The following is a 25,070-nucleotide window of genomic DNA, read 5'->3' on the forward strand; positions in this document are numbered from 1 at the left end:
ACATTGATACTACACTGAAAGATTGTGTCTGACCAATAATTGGCTAAATATCTTGTTGTAAAGCTTCGTTTTCACCGAGCAGCTTCTGTGTTTACGTTCACAGCAGCGGTCGTGTACCTGTATGTGGGTTGATTTCATTTTAAAGACAATATTTAACATGTAATATGAGGAATAACTTAGCACGTCTCTCTTTTTCTCAGAAATGGCATCATTTTCTCATTGAATACTCATTTTAAAAAGAAGAATTACACATGCTGACTTGTCCTTCATTTTCTGTTCCTGAGCTCACAGTAGAGACTGTTGGCTGAAAAATATCAACAGGAACATCTGATTCCAGATCAGTTTTCAGGCTCTAACATTCAGCTGGTATTGCTGAAAAGACCGATTCATTAGTGGATTTGTCAGTGAAGAGAAAAATACCTGACAGATTTTAAAGCAGCCGTGACCCTACTGAGGATTAAGTGGTGTATAGATAATGGATGGATGGATGGATTTTAAAGAAAAAATGGCAAAAATGCTCTTTTTTCAAGCTTCTTAAAAGTGCTATCTTTCAAAACATTTTGAATATTTTTGATTTTTTTGACCTTCTTTTTGCCCTGCTGTCCTTCTTAGTTTCACCACTTGTCTTGCTGCATTTATATATTTTAAAACACACTGGAATTATTTCTTAACTTAAAGCCAGTAAAGACATTTTTCATTCCAGATACCAGTACAGTCATTGCTGCAGACTGGAAGTTAGAATTCACTCACATGTAGTCAAACTGTGATCACTTGTATATTCAAACATTGTTTCTTTCTCTGGCTTTAGTGTCACTCATAAAGTTGCTGCATTGTAATTATAGAAAACTTTGTTTAATACAGTTGTTTATTTAATTTTCATCTCTTGTGACACTCAGAGCCAGATACACTGATACACTGTGGGCTCACCTGTTTCCACAGCAGTGATGTACAGTCTCTATATTAACGTTTATCAATAGTGTTTTTTCTTTGGCTCTACTGTGTCTGAATCTGGCCGCATGTTTAGTTTAGTTTTATTTTATTTTTCAGTATCCTTTACTACAAAAAGTCACATCAGAAAATGAAATCATGCAGCTGATGGGTTTATACTGTAAAAGTAATTCAAGAAACCTCTTCTCAGTATATTGACAATTACATCTACCTAATACTGTGAATTATTTTAATTCATTTTTTTTTTTGCATGAGTTGATTTTAAACACAATTCATGCAGAGATAATCTAATTAAATTGACTCGATAACTTAAATTTTCTTCACCTTGAATTCTGGATTTCAAGTTGCCTTGTTTATTTAGAACAGTTAGAACTCATAATGAAAAAACACTTTGTAGAAAAAAAGTTTATTCCTGTAACTCATTTTAGTTTGTTGGTTGAACATAACTTCATTAGAAGTTGTCCAAACTGGATGCAAAATGTTGCTTTACTAATTTATTGATTTATTTTGTTGATCCCAAACTTTATTATTTAAAGTGTTTTACTGAAAAGTCTTGATCAGCTTCAAGAACGAGGCAGTTTTTGAAGATTTACAGTTAAAGGATCTTTTCTCTAACATTTAACAACCACAGATAAATATTAAACCAGCTGTGAAGAAGTGAAAACTAGACTTGTATGAATCATCAACAGGGAAAACTCAGTTTCACACCTTTTAAAGTGCTTTTTTAGGATTTATTCCCACACATTGTGATGTGCTTTCTGCTCCTTTGTCGAACACAGCATTGATTTTATTTATTTATAAGTTTCCTATCTGTTGAGATCCACGAATGTTGCATTATGATGCTGTTTTATAAAGTTTAAAGGATGTTTCCTGCGAGGTTTGCTTGAACTCCTAAATCAGACTGGACTCTTTCCACATCGTGCTGCACCTGCTTCATCCTTCACATAAAAAAACAGGTAAATTCAGTTTTTAAAAATGATTTGAGGTAAAGAAAATTTAGATGTAAAGCCGAAAATATAACTTAACTGTAACCCCAATAACCTCAATCTTCATCATTAACGATTAAGGGTTCCTTTAAGTGAAGTGAGGATTGTGCGTAAAATAAAACTTTTTACGAGATAGTTTATATTGTGGCGCAGATAAGAGAAGTGAGGCTGTTAAAAAAGAGATCTTTTAACCACATTTTCAAGGTTTATATTTATACTATTACATACCAGTTGGATCACAGCTTTCTTTCCCAGAGAAAAAAGTGAAAAAAAACAGTTTTGAAGCAGAAGCCTGATTGAGGTTATTTTTACGCATCAATTTTTTTTCTCACTCCAGCATACAAATATAGAAACATTTAAGTTATACAAATGGCCTCATAATGTGAGAATACTTTCACGATTCTAATGAGATTATCAGGCTTTATTCAAGGAAACAAACAGCAGAATCAATGAGGGCATTAACACCCCATTAACAACATTAACACCTACTATTGTTAAACGTCTGCTAAACATCAGCAGACGCACGAATAAAGTCCTGTCTGTCAGAGGTGCCTCCACAAGGCCCAACGCTGGCCTCGTGTCAGAGCTTTTATGGAATAAAACCACTGATCCAGCGATGTGAATATGTGCAGCTCGCCTTTCTTAAAAGTCTTTATGGCATATACAACAGGGTCCAAAGTCCATGAAAGTTTTGCTGATAAGGGGAGCCAATAAAAGCAGCAGTGCAGCAGTGTAAACACGTCCACCTCGGCCCAGAGAGGGCCTTATTCTGCGGATTTACATAAGGCTCCATCAGCCGGCCCACTCATTACCATGTTTTATATTCCCCTGCGCTCAGAAAGCATCATGGCAAAGCAGCTCCATCCTCCCCTCCAACAGGGAAGTGAAGCAGCTTCTCGGAGCAGGTGTCAGCAGCAGTAAACTCCTCACAGCTCTGCACCGGAGACCAAGAAAGGAACTTTATTCTCACTTATCACATTCATCCCCCCTTTCTGTCCTCTCCCTCTTTTCTTTTTTCTTTTTTTTCCTCCCCTGCGCTCCAGTGGGCGCACAGCAGGCCTATGTTGTGTTTTTAATGTTCTCGAAAATGGTATCGAAGCTGACATCCTTGCAGCAGGAGCTGCTCAGCGCCCTGCTGGACTCAGGAGTCACCAAAGACGTGCTGATCCAGGCCCTGGATGATATGGACCCCAGCCCGCCGGGCTTTGGAGTAAAACTGGAAAATCTGCCGCTGTCGCCCGCTCCGCCTCAGAGCGGCAAAATGAACGGGGCGGACGTGGACTCCAAGCCCGTTTTCCACACGCTCACCAACGGCCACAGCAAGGCCAAGCTGTCCGGGGACGAGGGCTCCGAGGACGGGGACGACTACGACACGCCGCCGATCCTGAAGGAGCTCCAGTCACTGAACACGGAGGAGGCCGCGGAGCAGAGGGCGGAGGTGGAGCGCATGTTGGCGTAAGTTCTCCTCACACATTTATCCACTTTAAAAAGTTTTTAAAAAGTATTAAAAATTGCACCAAACCGAAGCTAAAAGAAGAAAGTGAAAATAAACGTTCGTGTGTGCGTTATTTTGGTCACTATAGCGCGTCCTGCCTGTGCGTAAATGTCAGGTTTGGGCCTTTTGAAACGTAGAAAATGAACTTAGAAATGAGAAAAACATGTTCCTCTGTTTGTTTACAATTTTAAAATAACCCGCCACGGTTTGGTTTTAACATTCTGGTTACTAATTATCCACAATGATTATTATTTCTTTACCTTTGCAAAATATCAGCTGAACTTAGATCTATTTATTATTAACTATACTCCACCTCTCAACGATAAAAAGCCGGCAACATGGGGGCAACATGAGGAGAAAGGAGCCGAGCAAGCTCAGCCAGGGACCTATTATTATTATTATTATTATTATTATTATTATTATTATTATTATTATATATTTAAATTAATACCATAAATTATATATTTTTCCTTTTGTGCCAGTGAAGCCATCACGGAAAAAAAAAATCTCATCCCCAACCCATTTATTTCTAATTACCTCCAATCAAACCACTCGTCCTGTTTAAGCTAATATTTGAGGCTCTATCATCTGCTAACAGCACCGGGACAATATCAAAACGAACCCACGTGTAGTTAAGTTATTATTAATTTTATTCTATAAATCATCAACTGAAAGATACACAGTGGCGTGTGATTAGAGTGAATGGAGATCTGGTTATTCATTGTCAAAAGTTATAAACTAACATCTCCCACTTAACCCACAGACTTACACGCAGGCCTCCACATTCTCCAAAACAAACAGACGTGTGTAGATTTGCTCTAATTACTGGTGTCCGTGTATCTGCGAAGCTCTCAGGCTCCTTTTTCTTTTTTTTTTTGTTTAAGCCTCCGAATAGATTTTATTGTACAGTCTCGTACTGCTGCTGCTGTAAGGGATGGTTATGCAGGTAAGAACGCGTTTAATGCAAAACATGTCAAACTCTGTTTAAATGTAAGTAAAACGATCCATCTTTTAACGGAGCTTTTATTTTCTTTGCATTAATATATATTTAAAAAATTACAGCTTAATTCATTTTAAATATCAGCTAAAAAGAAAAAGTCAGAGCTTTGTTTTAAAAAAAACTGCTTAAAATTTTTTCTAAATTGATTTAAACGTTATGAAATATGTTGTTTTATAAGCACAGTTTTGCATTTTATCCCATGTCAAGTTTAAGAGTTTTTTGTTGTTGTTGTTAAATATGAGTTTCATCAGATGTTCTCAGTCTGGTTTAAAGTTTTTGTCAGATTATGTGAAGATTTGTTTCACTTTTTAAAGCTTTTTTTTCTTTCACGCAAACCTAATCTAGCTTTTTCCGCCCTGAAATGTGCTCCCAAATACTAAGTCCAAGTTTCTCAACCTCCCTGAATCCACTTGAACTAACCTTTGAAAATATTTACGGCCTATTGAATGGGCTGCAATGATAAACGGGGCTGTCTGTGAGGGGACTCATTATCGTTACAAACCCTTTAAACTGTTGAAAAACAGGGAAACTCAACAGAAGAGACACCATGAGCAAGTGTGTTTGATGATTTATACATGTTGTACTAAAAAAGACAACTTTAAATATGATGTGTGAAACACTTTCTTCCCACATGAAGCATTTCTTCATGTACTTATGCTGATTTACCAGCACGACTTTGCCCAGAACACTTTATTTCAGCCATAAAATGTAAGTGAGGGAGATTTTTCTGTTTGCTACTTCCTTCTGAAAGCTGCAGCTAGGTCAGTGTTGAAATGTTTTCTGCTCCTGTGCTTTATCTGAACCCAGCGAGGATCCGTGGCGTGCTGCCCGCATGATCAAAGGTTACATGCAGCAGCACAACATCCCCCAACGGGAGGTGGTGGACATCACGGGGCTGAACCAGTCTCACCTTTCCCAGCACCTCAACAAAGGCACGCCCATGAAAACGCAGAAGCGAGCGGCCCTCTACACCTGGTATGTCAGGAAACAGCGGGAAATTCTCCGACGTAAGTTAATATTTGAGTTTCTCACAGCTTGGCTCCGGCCTGTAATGTGTAGTTGGCAGCGGCACGTTGCTTTATTTGGGTTTCAGAGCTGTAGGGATATCAAGTTTCCTCATCGGGGTGGATGATGTAGCTGCAAGTTTGTCATGATGCACTAAAAGTAAAACACAAACCGAGTGTGAAGTCAGCTTTATTGAACGTGCCCCTTCATATTTTGCAGAGTTCAACCAGGCAGCGCACGGTCCTGCCATCAGTATGACAGATAAAGGCAATCAGGATCCGGCCTTTTTCTTCCCAGAGTTCAACCCGTCCGGTCAGGGCATGGGTCAGCCCGGCGAGGAGGCCAGCAGCGAACCGTCCTGCAAGAAAATGAGACGCAACCGCTTCAAATGGGGGCCGGCGTCCCAGCAGATCCTGTACCAGGCCTATGAGAGGCAGAAGAACCCCAGCAAGGAGGAGAGGGAGGCTCTGGTGGAGGAGTGCAACAGGTAGATGAACCTCACCTGCCTCCCTGCTGCGGAAATGTCAACCAAAACAATGCTAAACCCTTTATCTTGTCTTCTGCAGGGCCGAGTGTCTGCAGAGAGGCGTCTCCCCCTCCAAAGCTCAGGGCCTCGGCTCCAACCTGGTCACCGAGGTGCGAGTCTATAACTGGTTCGCCAACCGCCGCAAAGAGGAAGCCTTCAGGCAGAAGCTGGCCATGGACGCCATCACTGCGCCGACCCACGGCATCAACCCGCTGCTGTCTCACAGCTCGCCGCATCACCCCCAGACCAGCGCTTCGCCTCCCAGTAAGATGCCAGGTGGTGCTCCTTTGCATGCAGAAGCTACCAGTCCGGGGGGAGAAATTGAAGACGCTCCGATATTAGAGAGTCGGATTAGTTTTGTTTGGAGTGAAACTGCTGTCAGAAAAGGGGTAGAGGCAGAGTTGATGTGATCAGAGAGCCAGGAAAAAGAGAGGACAAGTGATCAATGAGCGTGAGTGAGTGAGCTGAGCAAATGCCATTGTTATTCTGATCTTTGAAAACACACTGAGAACAATCCACATTGTACCTGCAATCTCCACTCCAAAGTCAGCATGGAGAGGCATGACACAAAGGGCAGCAATCCTGTGACAGGCCAGGGTCAGGCCAGGGTCAGGAAGGGAGGTGGGGTTGAGGGAGGCAACCAACATCCAGATCGCCTCCGCGTAACGCCGTCGTTTCCACATTTCCTCCTCCCCGTCGCAGGTTGCTAATGAGAGTTGCCAAAACAAGGAGACGCCGCCGCGCGATTGTTGCTCTGACCGTTTCACCTCCACCTGATGTTTGCGTTCGGCGTAATTAGTATTGACCGAGTCTACCTGGTGTGTACGGCATCACAACAGAGCCGATAGGCCTCGCAGAGCATCACTCACCCTCCATAAAACTGTGATTTGAGAGACTTCGCTCGGGGCCCATTGTTGTCCTCTCGTGTTCGAACACGAGGCCGCGGCTTTGAAGGGAAAACAAACTGTTTACCTTGGCTTGCTCTTTTACCTTTGGATAAACTGGTCCCGCTTGTGGATTGTCTATTTGCTTTAGTTTTGTGTGTGCGTGTGTGTGTGTGTGTGTGTTGTTGTTGTTGCCCAGAACACCTGACCAGGCGCTGACCTCAGGTTGCAGAGGGGTCAGGAATAAGGTTGCGGCGGCAGAAGGGAAGAGTCGGTGGAAAGCACTTTGCTTCTTCAGAAACCCTCAGCTGGCTGCTTACAAGGTGTCCTGCTGGCATCCTGCCGACAGCATCAGCTGTTTTTCAGTGTCAGCCCCTGACCTGACAATAATATCCCAGCAGGCCGTCTCATTGCGTTGCTAGGGCACGGCCTGTATTATGCATGCTTAATGGACAATTAAAATCCTTTGCTACTACATCTCCCAGGCCTTTGATAAGGGGCTCCTCTGACTTCTACTCTCTATACTCTGCCTCAGCAGGGGGCCCCATTGTCTGCGGTGTATTAGAAGACTGCAGTGACTGTAACCTAGGTTCATTTATCTCTGCTGGGTCTGAAGGAGGACTGGTTTTAAAGCTCCCCTCTCCCTCCTCCCCTCACCTTTATGGGCATACGTATAGTTGCTGAGGCTGGGCGCAGACTTGGAGCAGCAGGAGCTGTCCACTGGGGTATTGGCTCTTTTCTGGCCAGACAGGACTGATGACCCCTTCTTCGCCTATAGAGAAAGCTAGTAACCCCCTCCACCTCCTCCTCCTCTCTCTCCTTAAACCGCCGCCGCACCTTTAGTCATACGAGGGAGGTCACTGCAGGGTCATTTCAAAGAAACTCCTCTCACTCGGGGAGTTTTTATTGATTCTGTTTTGCTTCGTTGATCAGTCGGTCACAACTGGATAGACAGTCAAACAGTGTGACATGTAGCTCTGCTGGAGACCTTTTTTTTTCCTTTTAAACTTTCGGGCGGTAAACTGATCTCATAGGCAGATTAAATATTTTGTTAGCAGTGTTTTCCTGTATAAAATTTATCTACTGTTCATCCGCTGATTGAGTTTACTGAGCTCATCAAATCCATGCTGTTCAGAGGCTTCTTTGGATTTCTAAATTATGCAGAGCGTTTATTTGTTTTTTTGTTTACTTTTCAGCTGTGGAAAGCAACAAAGTATATTTACATGAATATTTCAGTGCATGATTGAGGAATTTTACTTTGAGTATTTCCAATTTATGGCACTTTATGGATCTATTTTGCTATGTCAGGTCGTTATGTTTAACTTTGTTGCGTTTATCTAAGAGCTTTAGTTAATGGAGGTTTTTAGTAATGCAAAACATTTCATTATGATATAACCCATGCTTCTCAGATGGTTTTATTTAAGCCCATAATTGAGAAAAATATCCAATTATTGCTGGTTAGAAAAGCAAAGATGAGACAAAAGTTTAAATATCATGTCTTTTTTCTTTTCTTTTTTTTTTTTGGCAAAATGAAATTTTTACACAAGCACGGATGACCGTCTTATAGAATACAAGACACAGTTAAACATTAAATCTTTCTGGTTTGTCTCTCACTGTATAAAACAATCGGGGGCAGTCAGAACCTCTTGACACATTCCTGGAGGCAGTTACTTTGTGAACTTCTCACATGGCCAAAGTGCAACACAGATTTTTGAGGCCACAACATTGAATCTTAAATTCGTGTTTTATTTCTTTCTCTCTAAAAAATTTCCCGACCCCTTAGATTCATCTTGTGACCCTTTGGAGGGCCGCAAATCCTAGGTTGGAGAACTGCAGGACTAAACAACACAACTGTATATAATTAACATCAGCAATAATCTCATCATGTAAAATATGATAATAAAGCAGTGACAGGGGTGTTTTTCAGCATGAAAAGTACTTTTAATTTACTTTTTATTATTGAAACTTTTCTGTTTATACATAAGCAGGATTTTGAAAGCAGAACTTTTGCTTGTAGTTGAGTAATTTAAGTTCCTGTTTGATACTATTTGGCAGCTGAAGCCACCATAAAACTGAAGCAGTGCTGAGCTGTGCTGTTCTGCATGTTACCAAACCAGCAGAGTCAGAAGTTCCCGATCGGACACAGCACTAAACGTGGGGGGCAATCCGTGGGCTGAGTTGCTTTCTGTCACCTCAGGCTGGCGTGACGACGGCCTAACTCTGCACTTTCCACTGCTCTGTCTCCCAGAGAGCCACAAAGAGGAGGCTGGATACGTCCTGCAGAGACCCAGGAGGTCTGTCTTATGCAGCGCCACTACAATGAGCACTGCCTGGGGTTGGGGAGGCAGGCTTTGATATTACATGGGTCACACAGGGAGCTCGAGCCTTTTAAACCAGCTGAAGATCCTTGCTGCCACTCCCCTTCTGAAGTTCTCGCCCTCCCCCTGCTCTCAATAAGAGATTGTGCCATTGTTCCAAAACTAAATTCTGCTTTTACATAAGCTTCCAGACAAGATTGGAAAAAATAGACGTAGCTTTCTAGAAACCTGTCTCTGGTTTTTACTCGTAGAAGCCCTCCTGAGGTTCCCTGGAGCTAGAATTACTGCCGAGCCCGAAGAAACAAAACTGGCCTGAATAGCATCCTTTTCTCCCTCCGACACTTTAAGAGGTTGCCCAGCTCCGAGATAACTGACTTTTTATGAGTCCTCTTCTATTGTGTGGCAATGGGGGTCATGAGTCCAATGGAGTGCTTTATTGTTCTGCGGCAGTGTTTACAAGGCATGGCGGGGTGTTGTGGGGTTGATAGTATGTTGCAGGAGACAATATGAAGTCTGTTGGCTGTACAAAATGGAGGACAGGTACTTTAGAGGAAGAAATATGGCGCTGTGACTTTGCACTATCTGCAGTTTAAGTATCCGTATTCAAAGCAATAGCTCAGCATTATCAGAAATACGTTTGCTTCAAATATGTTTGCCCTCTCGCTGATAGTTAAATGAAAGGATTGATACCACTTTTATTTCCTCTATTAACCCTCCCAACACTGAGCGAGTACTTTTTCTTTGCTCCTGTTACACTTCTGCTCACTGAGAGCTCATTTTTCACTGCAATAAAAGGTCCTGCATCTCTATGGAAACAGCACAACTGTGACTAGAAGAAGAGGGAACTCTTATGTGCCTTCTGTGCAAACAACAAAGTTATAATGCCATCAGAATCAGAAAAAAAAGACAAGAAAAGAAAAAGAGAAAAACTCTAATTTCTTTGAATATTTATCTTATTAGCATGTCCAACATTTTTTTTCAAGTGACCACAGGTGTTTACAAAACCAGAAAAATCCGTGGTGATGCTCCATACTATAGACATTTTATCACATAGATTTTTATTTTTGTTTCAGTATTTGTACACAGCCTGCAGTTCAACTAAAAAGTCCCTGATTTTTTTGTAATGTGACCGTTTGTCACGACTGAGTCACGAAAGACTTCACAGTTATGCAGAATTCAGTTACCGCAAATGAATATTTTTTTTAAAACCTACATTTTGAATGAAATATTTCAAATAAAGAAAGTGATTTTGATTAAATATCACAATTTTAAGGTCAGATTTAGCTCATCACACATCATACAGAATTAGTTGGAAGACTGTCGGAAAGTTGAAAATATGATGTTTTTCCCTGTTTGTACAGTTTGTCGCTCTGATAAATGGTGTCATTTTGGTGATTTTTGTTTAAAGATAGCTTCTGTTTTCAACGCCTCTGCAGGTTTTGGGGTTCAGAGGGTTAAATCGGAAGCAAGAACGTAAAGACAAACAGCTTATAGTTTACAGACTGTGTGAAATCCACCTACCAGCACCTCTGAAGTTCACCCTCTGACAGGGTATTTGTCTAAACTGCACAAGAGCAAATTAATTAGCCAGGTCTAGAGATGCCAGAGGCCTAATTGAGGTCATTTTGAACAGAGCCAGGTTAACAACGTAACAGCAACTTCTCAAAATGTCAAACTTGCTTTTAATATGCAGCCTCTTATTCAAGACTACTATGATGATGGTTTTGCTGGATTTTTCCAATGATGCCTGAAGCAAACTTTTCATTTAGATTCTACTCCAGTTTCCAGCAGCATCAAGAACTCGGAGTCTCCCCCCTCCGTCTCCTCATTTGTCACCTTCAGTGTCAGCGCCTCTCCCTCTTTTATCTCAACACGGCTGTATATCAATACTTCCTCTCATGTCAGAGCGACTTGGGCTGAGCGTTCAGGCTGTCACACCCGGGTCAGGGACGGAGGGAAGATGGGAGATCTGAGCGCAAACAGAGTCTGTCTCTACACTGTCACTGCGGGAGGGACGCGGTCTGTGTCCGAGCGAGGCTGAGACCACAGGATAAGAATGTGTTTGACATTGCTTGTAATTGTGTAATGTTTACTCTGGTGATATCAGAGGGGGCCTGCATCAGCAAACAGGCATTTGATTGTCAGTTGTGTGTATGTGGAGGGGGTGAAGCATTCCTTTGGGCCTCCGGTGAGACACAACAAGTTGTCTAGACGTGGGATTAAGTGACGGCAATAACTTTAGCTGCATTGCTTTACTGTGAATATGTGAAAATGTGGTGGTAGAAAGTCACTCAAGCACAAGTTCTAGATAACAAGCAAACATTGGAGACAAACAACAACAAACTAGTACAAATTTGGTGACTTCTTCCCTCTCTAATTAATCATCTCACAATCATTTTTAGTTATCTACTGCATTGGGAACCCCTGGACAAACCTACATTTTTATATGAAGTTAAAAAAATCTGTCAAAGTGGCCATTTTTGTACAAAATTTTTAACCTTTTACTCTTCATACGTTTCATATTTTGCTGATGACACTGTGCTTTCACTTCAGTTAAAATTTGAAAGCAGGACTTTTGCTCTTTCACTTTACATTGTTGGTAAGGATCTGAGAGACCCTTCACAGTGACGTAATTAGGAACATCATCAGTAGTGTTTGTGTGCTGATCAGAGGGTCTGATGGGAGTTCTGCCATTGTGAGTGCATGTACACAGCGAATGGCCTTGGCTGAGCTTTGGCAGATAGCAGCGGTGGACGGGTCAGTGTGTTTGTTTGCTCTGTCCTCCCCTGTCTGAGTCAAAGAGCAGGTGAGTCGAGTTGGTAGGAGTGACGGCGACGCTGCTCAGCACAGAACCAAGCCTGCCCCGCTATCTCTCTGCCCTATATACCTGCATGTATATGTGTCGGCCGTGAGTCGATGCATGTAAGACTAACCTCTCTGGCTCTCTTTCCCCCTCAGTGCGTTACAGCCAAGGCCCCGGCGAGGTCACCTCCTCCTCCACCATCAGCCACCACAGTAGCAACGCCATGGCCACCAGCCAGTCGGTGCTGCAGCAGGTGTCTCCGGGAGGTTTGGACCACGGCCACAGTCTGCTGTCACCTGACACCAAGATGGTGAGTGAACACACCTGGGCCCTCGTGGCCTCAGATTAGATAAGACGGAGCTTTAGCATAAACGTACAAAGCAGGTTCCTGAACCTCCTCTCCCATGAACCCACTGGCAAGAGCCAACAATTAGCACATTGTACTGATGTGTTTGGAAGGTGGAGCCGCGGTGGCAGGGCCACGGCTGGACTCGCAGGCAGCCTTCGCCAAAGTGCACCGGGCATGTTCACTGCTCAGCCAATAAACCTGACAAAGAAACCTTCTGTTCTTATTGATTAAATGCCTCGCAAAGAGGAGCCGAAGGTGGAGCCCTGCTTGTTCTGCCAGAGAAATGACGGCAACATTTGATTATGCCCGATGCCGTTTTTTTTTCTCTCCTGCTTTTCCTTCTCCCCTCTGCCCTAGTCCAATATTTGATTAGTGACCAGGAAACTTATGTACAGCATGTGAGTTGTTCAACGAGAACACTTTTGATATATGATGTATAAACTACTGTCAAAATATTGCTTTCTTTAAGCATGCAGCACAATGTTAAACAGTTAATGCTGTTGGAAACTCCGAAACTGACTTCCCCGTCAGTTCACTTCTGCCTTTCAGGGCGGCATTATGAATGTAGTGTGCAGCAGGTCATAGCAGCCAGTTTTTTATCTGCAGATGTGAGTCTGGTGAGGCTCTCCTCTGTGGGCAGCTGGCCTTAGTCAAATAGACGCAGCCCCACTGAGGGGGAGGATCTGCGTTAGCGTTACTGTACAATCATTGGCACAAAGCAAAATGCAAGTACTAACAACCATAAATGTACAACACAAACCTTTTCTGTGACAACTTTTTTTTTCTTTTTTCTTTTGCATTTTTTTCCTTATCAGTGTTTGCTTGTGTGCTCGGTATGAGTGGAGTTACACAAGAGTGGTGTCGTACAAAAGAATCTGAACTAAGTCAACATTTATGTCTGTTGTTTGTTTAGCAGCCAACATCTGTTTCACTTTGAACATGAATTTATCAAGCTCTCATAGCTCCGAGGGTTGGAGTCGGCTGAAAACAAATAGTTCAGCAATAAAACACAACTGTAATTTTATTTCCCAGATTTCAGGTTCGGGCGGAGGACTTCCTCCAGTCAGCACGCTGACAAACATCCACAGTTCCCATCACAGCCACCAGCAGACACAAAACCTCATCATGCCACTGTCTGGAGTCATGGCCATCGCACAGAGTGAGTCCAGCGTCCCTGCATACGACCAGATATTTGCTTTAGGTCCACAGTTACGTGACACTGACGTCTCGCCGTGTCTCCCCAGGTTTAAACACATCGCAGTCTCAGACGGTGCCAGTGATCAACAGCGTGGCCGGCAGCCTCGCAGCGCTGCAGCCGGTGCAGTTTTCCCAGCAGCTCCACAGCCCTCACCAGCAGAGCCTGATGCAACAGTCTCCGAGCCACATGAGCCAGCAGCCGTTCATGGCTGCTGTCACACACTCGCACAGTCAGTAACACTTCTTCTGTTGTGTGATCGCCTCCAGTATGTACGTTAAATCTGTTGGCTTGTGGTGACACAAAAAACGGCCCATTTGTGTTCCCTTGACACATTTTTGACACAAGAGGTTCAAAAAAATTTGTTTCCCTCCTGAGTTTTTTCAGATTTTTATTTTCCTTTTGCTTGTTAGTTTTTTGTTGTTTTTTTTTTTTTTTAGCTCCACGCCAAAAGGGAGTTACTTTCTCACAGAAAACTCTGTTCCTTACCCACCTGAAACACCTTGTTTGAAGTCCAGACTTACTTATCTGTGTCATCATGTTTGACCACACCTTTGAACAAAAACAAGCAGCTTTTTCGCATTTTTTCCCTGCTAGAGCTGCTTCTACTTGGGGTGCAGAGATCACGGTAGTAACCAAGAGGGCCTCGCTTTTAACCAATCAGAGCCTCCTGGGATTTTAAGGAGGGTGGTCTTAAAGAGACGGGAGCTAGAACACAGCGTTTCAGACAGAGAAACTGTGAAAAGTGTTGCAATAATATGCAAAGTATGAAAAGTTGGGTGTTTTTTTTTCAACATTAAAACTTGTAAAACATACTCTGGTAGGTCCTAAGAGTAAAATGATCAACATGTGAATGTCCATAATGTGGGTCCTTTAAACTGCTGAATTTGAATAATTTTTAGAGGCCAAAAATGCGAAGATTGTCAACTGTTTTACAGGGAAAGATGAGGCAAAGGAAAAAAGAGCTTTGTGTTTAAAAAAAAAAAAAAAAGTATTTCCTTTAAACCCCTAACATGGAACTGACCCAAAAACGTCTGGGTAAGGGTAAACTTTTGTAGAAATGCAATGTGATCAGTTAAAAAACAACAACAACAACAAAAAAAGCTTAAACAACACCATGTCTACCCTTTTGTTATCTTTTAATTAGGATTATCTTCTCCATAAGTCAAGCTAAGAGGCAGAATTCCCACACTGGCTGCTAATATACAAAGTAGAAAGTGAAAGTGAAAGCTGCACTGACCAATATTAGCCTTTTCTTATTCAGTATCTTTAGAAGAAGTTGTTCCTGATTTGATAAATTGTATTTTTTTTACCCTCTGCTGCTTTCTCTGAAGCCCTCTACGTCAGCTAATAAACTCTTATTTGATCTGTGTCGTTTTCCATTTTGCAGTGTACTCTCACAAACAAGAGCCCCCGCAATATTCCCACCCGTCACGTTTCCCCTCGGCCATGGTGGTCACGGACGCCAACAGCATCAGCTCCCTCAGCTCCATGTCCTCGAGCAAGACGGTGAGTCTCAAAGCAACATCACCGCACATCTTAGACGCACCTTCTGACCTCTTGTCTGCCAGATTTTAGTCCAACAAATTGGGTTATTTGCATGAAAATCAAATTTTTGACATTATTGCATTTTTTTTTTTTTTTACTGTAATGCTGCTTGTTTCAGTAGCATTTCCCACTGATACACACACACACAAAAAAATCATCCTCACACCTTCACCTTATTCTGAATAACAGCACAATCAAAGCACACACTTAAAGCAGGAAGTAGATCGGTAGCGGGGAGAAGCGTGTGTGTGTGTGCGTGTTATGATTTTGTGTTGACTTGTGTAATTCCTGTCACATTAGGACGCTCCGGTAAACAAGATGGTGCAACTCGGGGGTCTCTCCTGGGTAAATACAACTTTATCAGTTCAGTCACGCAGCTTAAATGAGTGAAATCACCAAAAAAAAAAAAACGCACACAAATCTAATCTCTAGTCGTAGTCGTGCACGCTGATCCTTTTTTTGCTCTGTTTTTTGGGGGCTGATGCTCAAACGATTTATTCGACTCGACGGATGTATGGATAGGACACTCCTCTGAATTCCTATTTCCTCTTATACTAATCAATCACATGCTCCCTCACCCTGAACGCCTCTTGATTAATCTCTTCACTTTCCTCTGCGATCAGGAAATGAGACTTGTTAATCAAAGTTCTCCGGCCATCGCTGCTGCTTTTCCTCCAGTGAGGCTGCAGATGACATGGGCTGGACGGGGGGTGGAGGTTGTTTTTTTTTTTTGTTAGTAATTATACCTCTTCCTCTTTCCTACTTCTCCCTGCTCTCGGTGATCGCTCTAGCCTGAAATGTTGTCCACGGTGCTTTCACACGCTCAATTTCCCACGCTGAGGCAGAGTGCTCGCACCGTGAGCTGCTACTGCCAGACTCATGGGCCGATGGGGTGATAGCCGAGAGCGTTGTGTGACCATTATGAAGTAAAATAACACAAAATCCTCAATTTGAGTGTTTCTGTATCGCCTAAAACCCCATAAAACAACTCAAATAAATAAATCCGTACCTAGTAGTGCAATTACTCTGAACCTTTACTTAGGTACCAAAACCACAATGCAAAATATTTAATGACAAGTGATGTTAAAACCAACTGAATAAGATTAAAGATTAAACACTTATATTTGGATTTCTATCGCTGATGCGTCTGCCTTATAATAGTTTGTCCTTACTCATTCTGGTTACCTAAAATCACTTAAATTTACTTTTATTAATATTAAAGTATCTTTGAATGATTTGGATTTTCATGTTTTAAATGTAGATCAAAACATGAGAATCTTCACTTTGTCCATGAAACGCTCTCGCTGGGATGTTTAAATGCAAAATAAGAAGGAAAACAGAGATAAAAATACACTTTCAAAAGTACAGACAAAAACAAAAAACTGTTTTTATTGTGACAAAACACCAGTTGAAAAATCTAGAAACTTCTCATTTTAATTAATTTACTATTATTTTTACAATAAACTGTATGATAGCAAACTGTGATTATTATTTAGTTCTAAATTAATGTAATTTTATTTTTTTTTAATGTATCCTATATAGTTAACCACATCAACTATCTTTTCCAAAATCCCAAAATATGACATTTAACTTATGGACAACAGTGGATTTTTACATTTTTGAACCTGGAATTTTCACTTTTTTGACATTTTGCTTCAGAAAAATGACTGATTATTAAGAAAATAATAGATTAATCCTCTGTTTTCTTGTAAAAAGCCTATACTGAAAATGAACTGCTGTCAAATAAATGAAAGCACATAAAAGTGGCAACACATGAGCATTTCTAAACTGTACCGAAATACAGTACTTCAGTAAATGTATGAAGTTGCGTTCCACCTCCCCACTGGCCACAACATCAGCCTTTAGCATTTCACAAACCCCTTTATTTAGAGAGCAATTAGCTGGAAAGCTCTCCCAGGTATTTTCTTATCAGGACTTTATTTGGACGGGGCAGCCTCGTTCTAATGACGCGACCGGCGTGCTCAGGCTTTATAACACTCGCTGTTTACCCAGAACCGTCCATTATACCTGAGTCTGTTTGAAACTCACCTCTGCTCAGAGCCCGCCGTCTAATGACTCAGGTCTCTGCTGCAGGTCAGCTTTATCAGGTGGAGCTGTTTGCTGGCCGCAGGGTCACGCCGGGTTCAGCTGCCTCCACCCCTGGAGAGGCAGGGGAAAAATAAATTCCACAAACAGTCTAAAAAGAGGAGAGCATTTCAATGGAAACAGGTCTTTTCAGCGTCAGGAGAAGAGGGATGAGGAATGTATTTGGTCAGGTGTGGCACATGAAGGTGGAAGGAGGGCTGGAAGGAGTATTCGGATCTTTTACTGAAGTCTGACTATTCAGGTTTATATTTTTACTCCAGAATATAAATATTAGCTTTAAAATGTACTTTAATTGTTATAATTGGCATTTTTTATAGTAACAATGTGTCAAATGATCATCTGAAAGGATAAGCTCCAAAAGCCCAAAGTACACAACCTGGACCCTGACTGCATGTCAATACTGCTCTTTCCCCCACATTTCCTGCCTCCATCTAGTGTAACTGTGAAGGTGAATATAATATTTAAGAAAATAGGCCAAGTATTTCCTTCAGCAGCTGGTGGAGACCAAAAACTAAGCTTAAAACTGGATTTATAAAGAATCTAACTTGTTAAGTTTGCGACCATAAAAGGTTGTGATGTGTCAATGCTGGTGACAACTAATGTCCTAAAGGGACCAAAAAAATTAGCTCTTACCAGTTTAAGGTATCGAATGTCTAAAATTCAAAACTACATTTATTTATTTTTGGCTTCAAATGCACAAGTTTAACACAAAGATCTTAATTAATCTACAGATAAGTCACCTTAGTGGCTGTTTTTGTCCAAAGAGAAGCTATCTGAAATAGGAAGTGGCTGCAACCAGTCAACACTCTCCATGTACGACATAGGAAGCTATAAATTACAAAACATCATTCCACTGAACTTAAAGTAGGAATCATAAATATATCTCAGAATTGTTTACACTGAATGGGTAGAATACTATGATGTGAATACCTAAAAGGACCAAGCTGCATTCTTTACAAAAAACACACACTTGTAGTTTATACAGTATATGTAGATAAACCTGCAGTAAAAATGTGCTCCTAATACACAATTTAAGGAGATAATATTTAACATAGCAAAAAGGACACCAATAATGAATCACCTCAATAAAAGATTTACTCAAGAACAATATATATAAAGCCTCTATAATCCTTCCAGGAGTAATGTATACAAATAGAAATTAAAGCAATCAACAGGTCACAACTGTAAATAAAGCTGGTTATATGTGTGTGCATATTAAAACTAGACTAAATATTTAATGTACATGAAAACTTGTCGAAATGCTCGTTCATTTTCTCCACACCTGGTTCATGAAACACGTGGGCAAACAGTTGCTTTGTCTTAAATCTCAGTTTAAAGTATGATTAGATGATGCTAATTCCATATTCAGAGAAATTAATTTTTCTCCAAAGAGGAGACTCTGTACGATACCAACAGCACTCATGTATCTTTCTTGTTTATTTTTATTTTATTGCTAATATCTCTACATTTTTGCACTATCTACATTGCTGCTGTGGCAATGCAAATTTCCCTGCTGTGGAATTAATAAAGGATTATCTTAACTTGTCTTAATTGATTGCACTTTAACACGTAGTTTTCCACAGTGCAGATAACAGTGCTCACAAATTCTGCTTGTAATGGATTATATTTTATAAACTGACATGTTTTGCTTATTATATTATTATATTCTAAGTTTAAAGTAGTATAAAGTTTGAGTTTTCTAACCCATTAAAGATACGAGAGGGGGTGAAAATATTAGGAACATTTTAAATACGATGCAAACCTCTACACCACCACTGCATGCTACAGAGTCAATAATAACCACAAGGTATAATTTCCCCTTTCAGACAATGTCAACAAAAAAATGTGAAGCTTTGCAAAAGTAGAATTTATGGCAGCAGTGTTGGATTTACATTAGATAGCACAGGTGTCCCTAATAAAGCTCTACTGTATGTTTACTTATATATATATATATATATATATATATATATATATATATGTTTATGTGTGTGTCACAGGACGTCTGACATTTCCCTCTTTCTCCTCCTCAGTGTCCTCTTCAAGCTTGGTGAGAGCGTCCACCTGACTTCCTCGGTGCCCGGCAACCCGAGCACATTTTTCCACCCTCTCATCGCGGTAACCATGGCAACTCTTAATAACTCGCAACGGCGTGCTGGATGATGAGTCAGTCAACAAACACAGAGGAGTGACGACGGCGGGTAAAGGCAGTGGAAATGAGAAAATGGGGACAGAGGAAGAAGAGAGGGGGTGGGGGGGAGGAAAAAGAAAAAAAAAAAAAGAACACCTCATTGCACCTGAAAGTGAGGAGCCTGGATCGGACCCCACCTCTGTGGCACACAAATGATCAACAAGGATGTATGATTTTAACACAATCTTTGAGAACAGTATTCAGTCTTTCACGCCTCCTTTTACTCTGTACAGTCGTCCTCTGTTGTGACATTACAAAGGAACAAAAAACCAAGCACCGAAACCTGCTCATGTGGACCCGAAACAAAGGCTCAGGGACGATTTAAACTGTGACTTCAGGTCGAAATACGAAGAAACACAAGCAGTGACCTGCGGCTGTGAAGGCTAAAGGGGCGCCTGGGCTGAAAGTGTATCGTGCACGTGAGCAGACTGTGTGACAATCACAATAACCTTTATTGATCTTGCATTTTGACATTCTTGCTGGGCTTTAAAAAGGAGTCTTCCATGTTATATTCTTTCACTCTCAGTTTACTGTACTAGCATTAGAGCGAATGACGAATGCCCGTTCGTCGTTTGAGAGTTGTTCAATGTGTATACTGTGATTGAAAAGACTTTTGACAATCTTGAAAGGACTATGCAATGCGTCTATAGGTGTATGCAATGCTTTGTATAACTGGATTCTGCACAAAACTCCACACACTTGAGGCTGGAAATGAATATGCACTATCAGTGAATTCACCCACAGCTGTTATATACTGTTGATAAAGCTCCCTGTAAAAATAACCCCGAAAGCAGAGTTTTGAATGCAGCTGCGTGTCTCACAAGCTGCCGTATCTTGGAAACCTGGTGTCGCCTTACTTTTAAATGGCTGTTGTTTGCACACAGGTTCAGGTGAAATTTCAGGAATGAGACTCTCCTACATCCTGCCGCAATGTGAAATAGGACAAATATTGTTAATAACTCCTCGTCATCGTGGAATCGAGGCGCAGGATTCCCCCCTCCCGGGCAGAAAGAAAATATTCAGAGTATTCGGAAACAAAACAGACATGAAAGAGGGCGATGTTGTGACAGAAGCAGCTCTAATCATACAGGAATCCAGAAAAGGCTGAGAAACGTCGGGGAGAGAAGCAGCTGCTGCGGACGCCCACGCTGACAGTATTAAGGTGTGACCAAAATTCAGCATCAACTCTTTAAGTTTTCCTCTAATGAGAACCAGCGGTGAGTTCACGAGACAGAGAAAAGGCAACAGAAAGGCTCGTAGTAAGTGTGGCAGATCCAGTCTCCTGTTCAATATTAGGTCATTACATTGTTATTATTATGTCGTTGGTTTGTGACTGTTATAGGCATATCTACTGCCATCTGATCAGAGGGCACTCATACTTGTGTGACAGGATGTGATTTTTTTTTTTCTCCTCCTAATGTATTATTTTTGTATAAAATTGAAATCAATCATAAATCATTATTTATACTTTCTGAAGAAATATTGGTATTTGAAGTAAAATGTTTTTTTTTTTTTTTTTTCCAAAATGAAGATGTGGTTGTGGTTATTTCATAGATAATTTGACTCACAGATAGAGTTCATCGGAATTATTTGCCTTCAATTGCAATGTTTAATGATGAATCAAACAATAATGATAATAATAACTTTAAGCATTCAAACATGGTAAAATAGTTTCTCAGTAAATTACTACAACAACAGCAGATAAAATAATAAAATGGTACGTCCAAGTAATGCAAGGAATATGTGAATAAAAGTGAATAGAGGGTAAAACTGTAAGAACAAGGCTAAAAAATATAATAGTAGAAATAATAGTAAATAAATAGTAAGAAAAAAGTAAACGACAATAAATTTAACAATAAAATTTAAAAAAAGAATCAATTAGACAATATAAATAGACAATTAAAATAACACCAATGAAAATATTAAAAGAAATAAAATCAGAAACGATATTAATAACGTTATTTGTGTAGCACTTATCAAAACCATAACTACAAATTGCTTTACAGTAAAAACAAATTGGACAAATACTGAAAACAAATTCAAACAAATAAATGTGATCCTCAGCATGCATGATCAAAATACTGTCGTATAATAATACTTAAGTCAAGACAATTTCTAAGAATCATTTATCCAGAAAGTAAAAGCTCTAAGATCCATGTCGCGTAGTAAACACCACAATATTTACATCTGCGTGCACAAAGAGTTTAAAGTACTACAGAACATAAACTTAACAGAGGTTCTTACGAGTAGAAATTAAAGGTAGTTTAGTGTCTGTTTATAACCTGGACTGAGGTGTTTCTCTGTTGCAGCCTGATAAGAAACCAGCAGCTTTGAAGTTCATAGAGCTAAAGTGCACATTTCATTTCACGCCACAAGTTCACCGAACCCGACATGTTGACATCACCGTTCAGCTCAGGCTTTATCTGCGACTGAGGGCACCATAAAAAACAAAACAACAAAAAAAACAGTGTTTGTAATGACACAAAACACGGCCTCATTGGTGTTTTTGGTCAAGATAAGGCTCATGCTTAAGTCAGTGTGGCTTTTTTAAGGATTTAACTTATTGTATGTCTCCCTATGTGTACAGATGGGCGACAAATTAAAGGAAAATCCAGCAATGAAGTGTGTCTTAGTAAGATTTTGGACCGCAACATGCCCTCTCCGAGTCTCCAGAAAGTAAAGGTGATCACTCAAAACATTTTTTTTTAATTTGCAGTGAATTTTCTCCTCTAACAGGGACAAGTGGGCCCAAACCATGCCACCAAAATTCCCTTTAGAGCACCGCAAACCCATTGAGTTTACTCCGGTTTTTCGACTTAACTTGCTATGCTAATCATTTCGCCACTTGGTGACGACAAAAACCAGCTACTAGCAACACAATATTCCCATATTATTGCCTTTATAGTTGGATTTGTCAGCAAACGGTTAATTCTTTTACACATCTTGAAGTTACAGAACAGCATTCATTTGAAGTCATGTAAGTTGTTAATGTCATGCTAACTCTCCTTTTTGCTCTGTTTTTGGTCTCCACCAGCTGCTCAGGACAACACCAGGTTCTTTAGCTGCTAAATGCTCTGCTATGGTCATGAGCTAGTTGCTAACTGTGTCTGCTGGTAGCTCGTGTACAGTTTGTTTTTCCATGAGCGTGAACCAAAACTGTAAGTTCGCAGCCACAAAAACCAAAAAAATGAGCTGAAAGACAGAAAAGCTCTGTAGAACTGCAGAGTCAGGTGATAATTCTTTGCAGCTTCTTTAGATTTCACATAAAATAAGTCATGAAAGCGCTCATTTATATGGCAAGGTTTCAGTTTAATGGTGATTTTATGAGGCCACTTTAACTCTTTTGTTAACTCAAACTAAGGAACAAACTCAAAAAATCCCAAAACAGAAACAGATCAGCTTTCAAACTAAAATTTGCATCATGTGAAAAAATCCGCACAAGTGTCTTATGAGCCACTTTAAAGCTTAAAAACCTTCCAGAATGGTGATTTATATGACCAGCCCTGCTTTCTATCCTCATGTTGACCTGCAGCTTCCATCGTGGAGTCCTGCTGGGAAAAGCCTTGTAATCCACTGATGTTGCTCTATTTGGTTTTCAATAAGGCCTTTGATTCTGAGACCCAGGGAGCCTCCAAAGATCTGACCACGTCTCTTTTAGTCTTTTCTCCTAAAGAAACTGAAATACTGGGAGGCTCATTTCCATCTGTTAGAGTTTGAAATACAACAGTAAAGTCTCTAAACATCACATTTAATTCCGCATTAGGATCTGAATACAAACTCAATTTATTACAATTGTTAGAAATGCACAGAAGAATTTTTACGACAACAATCACAGTTTATACCTGGTCATCAATTTGAGGTAATAGCAAATGTGTATTGTTGTATTAATTCTCCAAAGTGGTTTATTGTAAGTTCTGTTTATCTGATTATTCAAATAATCTCTTTTCATTACATGCAGCACACATTACACATACATACACATCACCAGACACAGTTATTCAATTAATCATGAATGCAGACTAATTTTGTATTTTGGCAGCTAGGGCACCAAAACAACACTGTGAAATATTATGAAATAAACATCTAATAAAAATACAATAATTTTCCATAATTAAAATAAAAATCCAAGCCCTAATTTTACACAAATTCATGTGTATTTTTCTTGCTTTTTTTAAAAAAATGTTTAGAGACATTTTTTTTAAAAACATTTAATACATTAAAAATATTTGTGAAATTCCAATTAATTAGCAAGTGTTGTTATGGCAAAGACAAATTCTTATCAATGTTATAATTTTTTGGTTGCAAATATGACCAACACAAATACACAGTCTTAATTTCTTTTAATTTTATTAATATTAATATATTAATATTATTATTATTATTATTATTTTTAATGGTAAAAAATTACAGATTTCTTTACAGTGTATGATAAATTACCTTCAAGGCAATGGGCTGGATGCATTTCAACAGGAGGCACCACATCACAGTAAAGAATTCCCTGTAAAAAGGTAAATATTAGAGAGATTTACATCTTGAAAAACCAGACACCTGAAAGTAAGAGCAGAAGCTAGAAAACTGGTGACACTGACCCTTGCACTGGTAGCAGCAGTATCAGTAATAGCGGTTGTATTTATGGTTTTATTGCAGCCTGGTATTACAAATCATGTCCCAGTTGGTCTTAATGCAGATTAGGACGCTTTAAACTTACTGTTAGTGCAGGTTAGCGTGACATTTAACAAACTGAAAAAAGGCGACAAACTAGTTTGAATTCTTCTTTTAATAGTCTGCAGAGTCCAGCGTTTAACTGGAAGACGTCCAGTCGTGACCCATGTGGTTTTACACTCTCCTGCTTGGGAGTCACGTTGCTCCTCACAGGAGGTGGAGGAAGAGTCAGTGAACGACATTTAGTGCTGAAAAAAATCTGAACTGAGCAGACAAAGTCCTGCCAGGAAAACTGGGTGAAGTTGTGCTGCTACTTCCTGAAGGATGGCAGAAGGTTTTACAACCAAACTGACTCCTTGCAAGTGTAAGGACATGTTGGTCATGTGTCAAGTAATTTTCAGAAAACATTTAAAATGGTGTGAAGAGACCAAAACGCTGAAGATTTTGTTTAAATTCTGAACAAAAAAACTACTTTTTCCTTTGATTTAGTTGTCAAAATATTTCATTAAATAGCTTGTATAGCTTGCTTGTGTTGTATCTGCTCTCAGATGTACGTCGCTTTGGGTGAAGGCGTCTGTCAAATGAAACTGTAGAAATAGGTGTTAAACAAGTAAATAGTGAAATTATGCTCAGCAGGATTAGTTAAAGTACTGAACAAATATGTATAATCTGTAAAACAAAGTTCCTGCAAACAAAAAAGTAAAATGAAGTTACATACATGAATTCATACTTGCGTATAAAACACAATCTATCAGTCGAGTTTACATTTTTCCTGATGTTGTGCCCTTTTAATTGACTAAAATCTTAAATAATATGAATATAACACATGTTGATGATAATTTCTAACTAATAATTTCAATATATGCAAATAAAATCTATGTTGATTCAACACTTCTAACAATTTGGTAGAAAAATAGAAATAAAATAACAGGAAAAGGAAATAAATGAGTAAGCACACAAGCTACAATCTTCTTGATACAAATTACATTAGGGCAGAGAACGATTAACAGTACTCTACAAGAAGAAGGTGAGAGTTTGAGCAGCTTTGAAGAAGCTC

At 40.1% G+C, this 25,070-nt stretch overlaps 1 protein-coding gene across 1 annotated transcript; it reads left to right on the forward strand.

The window, feature by feature from the left end:
* Nucleotides 1-3,009: 3,009 nt before the first annotated feature.
* hnf1ba (HNF1 homeobox Ba) lies at nt 3,010-19,242 on the forward strand. The gene is made up of 10 exons (XM_008289069.1): nt 3,010-3,389; nt 5,237-5,436; nt 5,654-5,921; nt 6,001-6,239; nt 12,121-12,275; nt 13,347-13,473; nt 13,559-13,741; nt 14,900-15,018; nt 15,358-15,402; nt 19,194-19,242. Exons 1-10 carry the CDS (start codon nt 3,010-3,012, stop codon nt 19,212-19,214), a joined length of 1,737 nt encoding a protein of 578 aa, XP_008287291.1. The 3' UTR covers nt 19,215-19,242.
* Nucleotides 19,243-25,070: the final 5,828 nt, after the last annotated feature.

The sequence above is a fragment of the Stegastes partitus genome, unplaced genomic scaffold, assembly GCF_000690725.1.
Source record: "Stegastes partitus isolate 25-593 unplaced genomic scaffold, Stegastes_partitus-1.0.2 Scaffold591, whole genome shotgun sequence".
Taxonomy (NCBI): Eukaryota; Metazoa; Chordata; class Actinopteri; family Pomacentridae; genus Stegastes; species Stegastes partitus.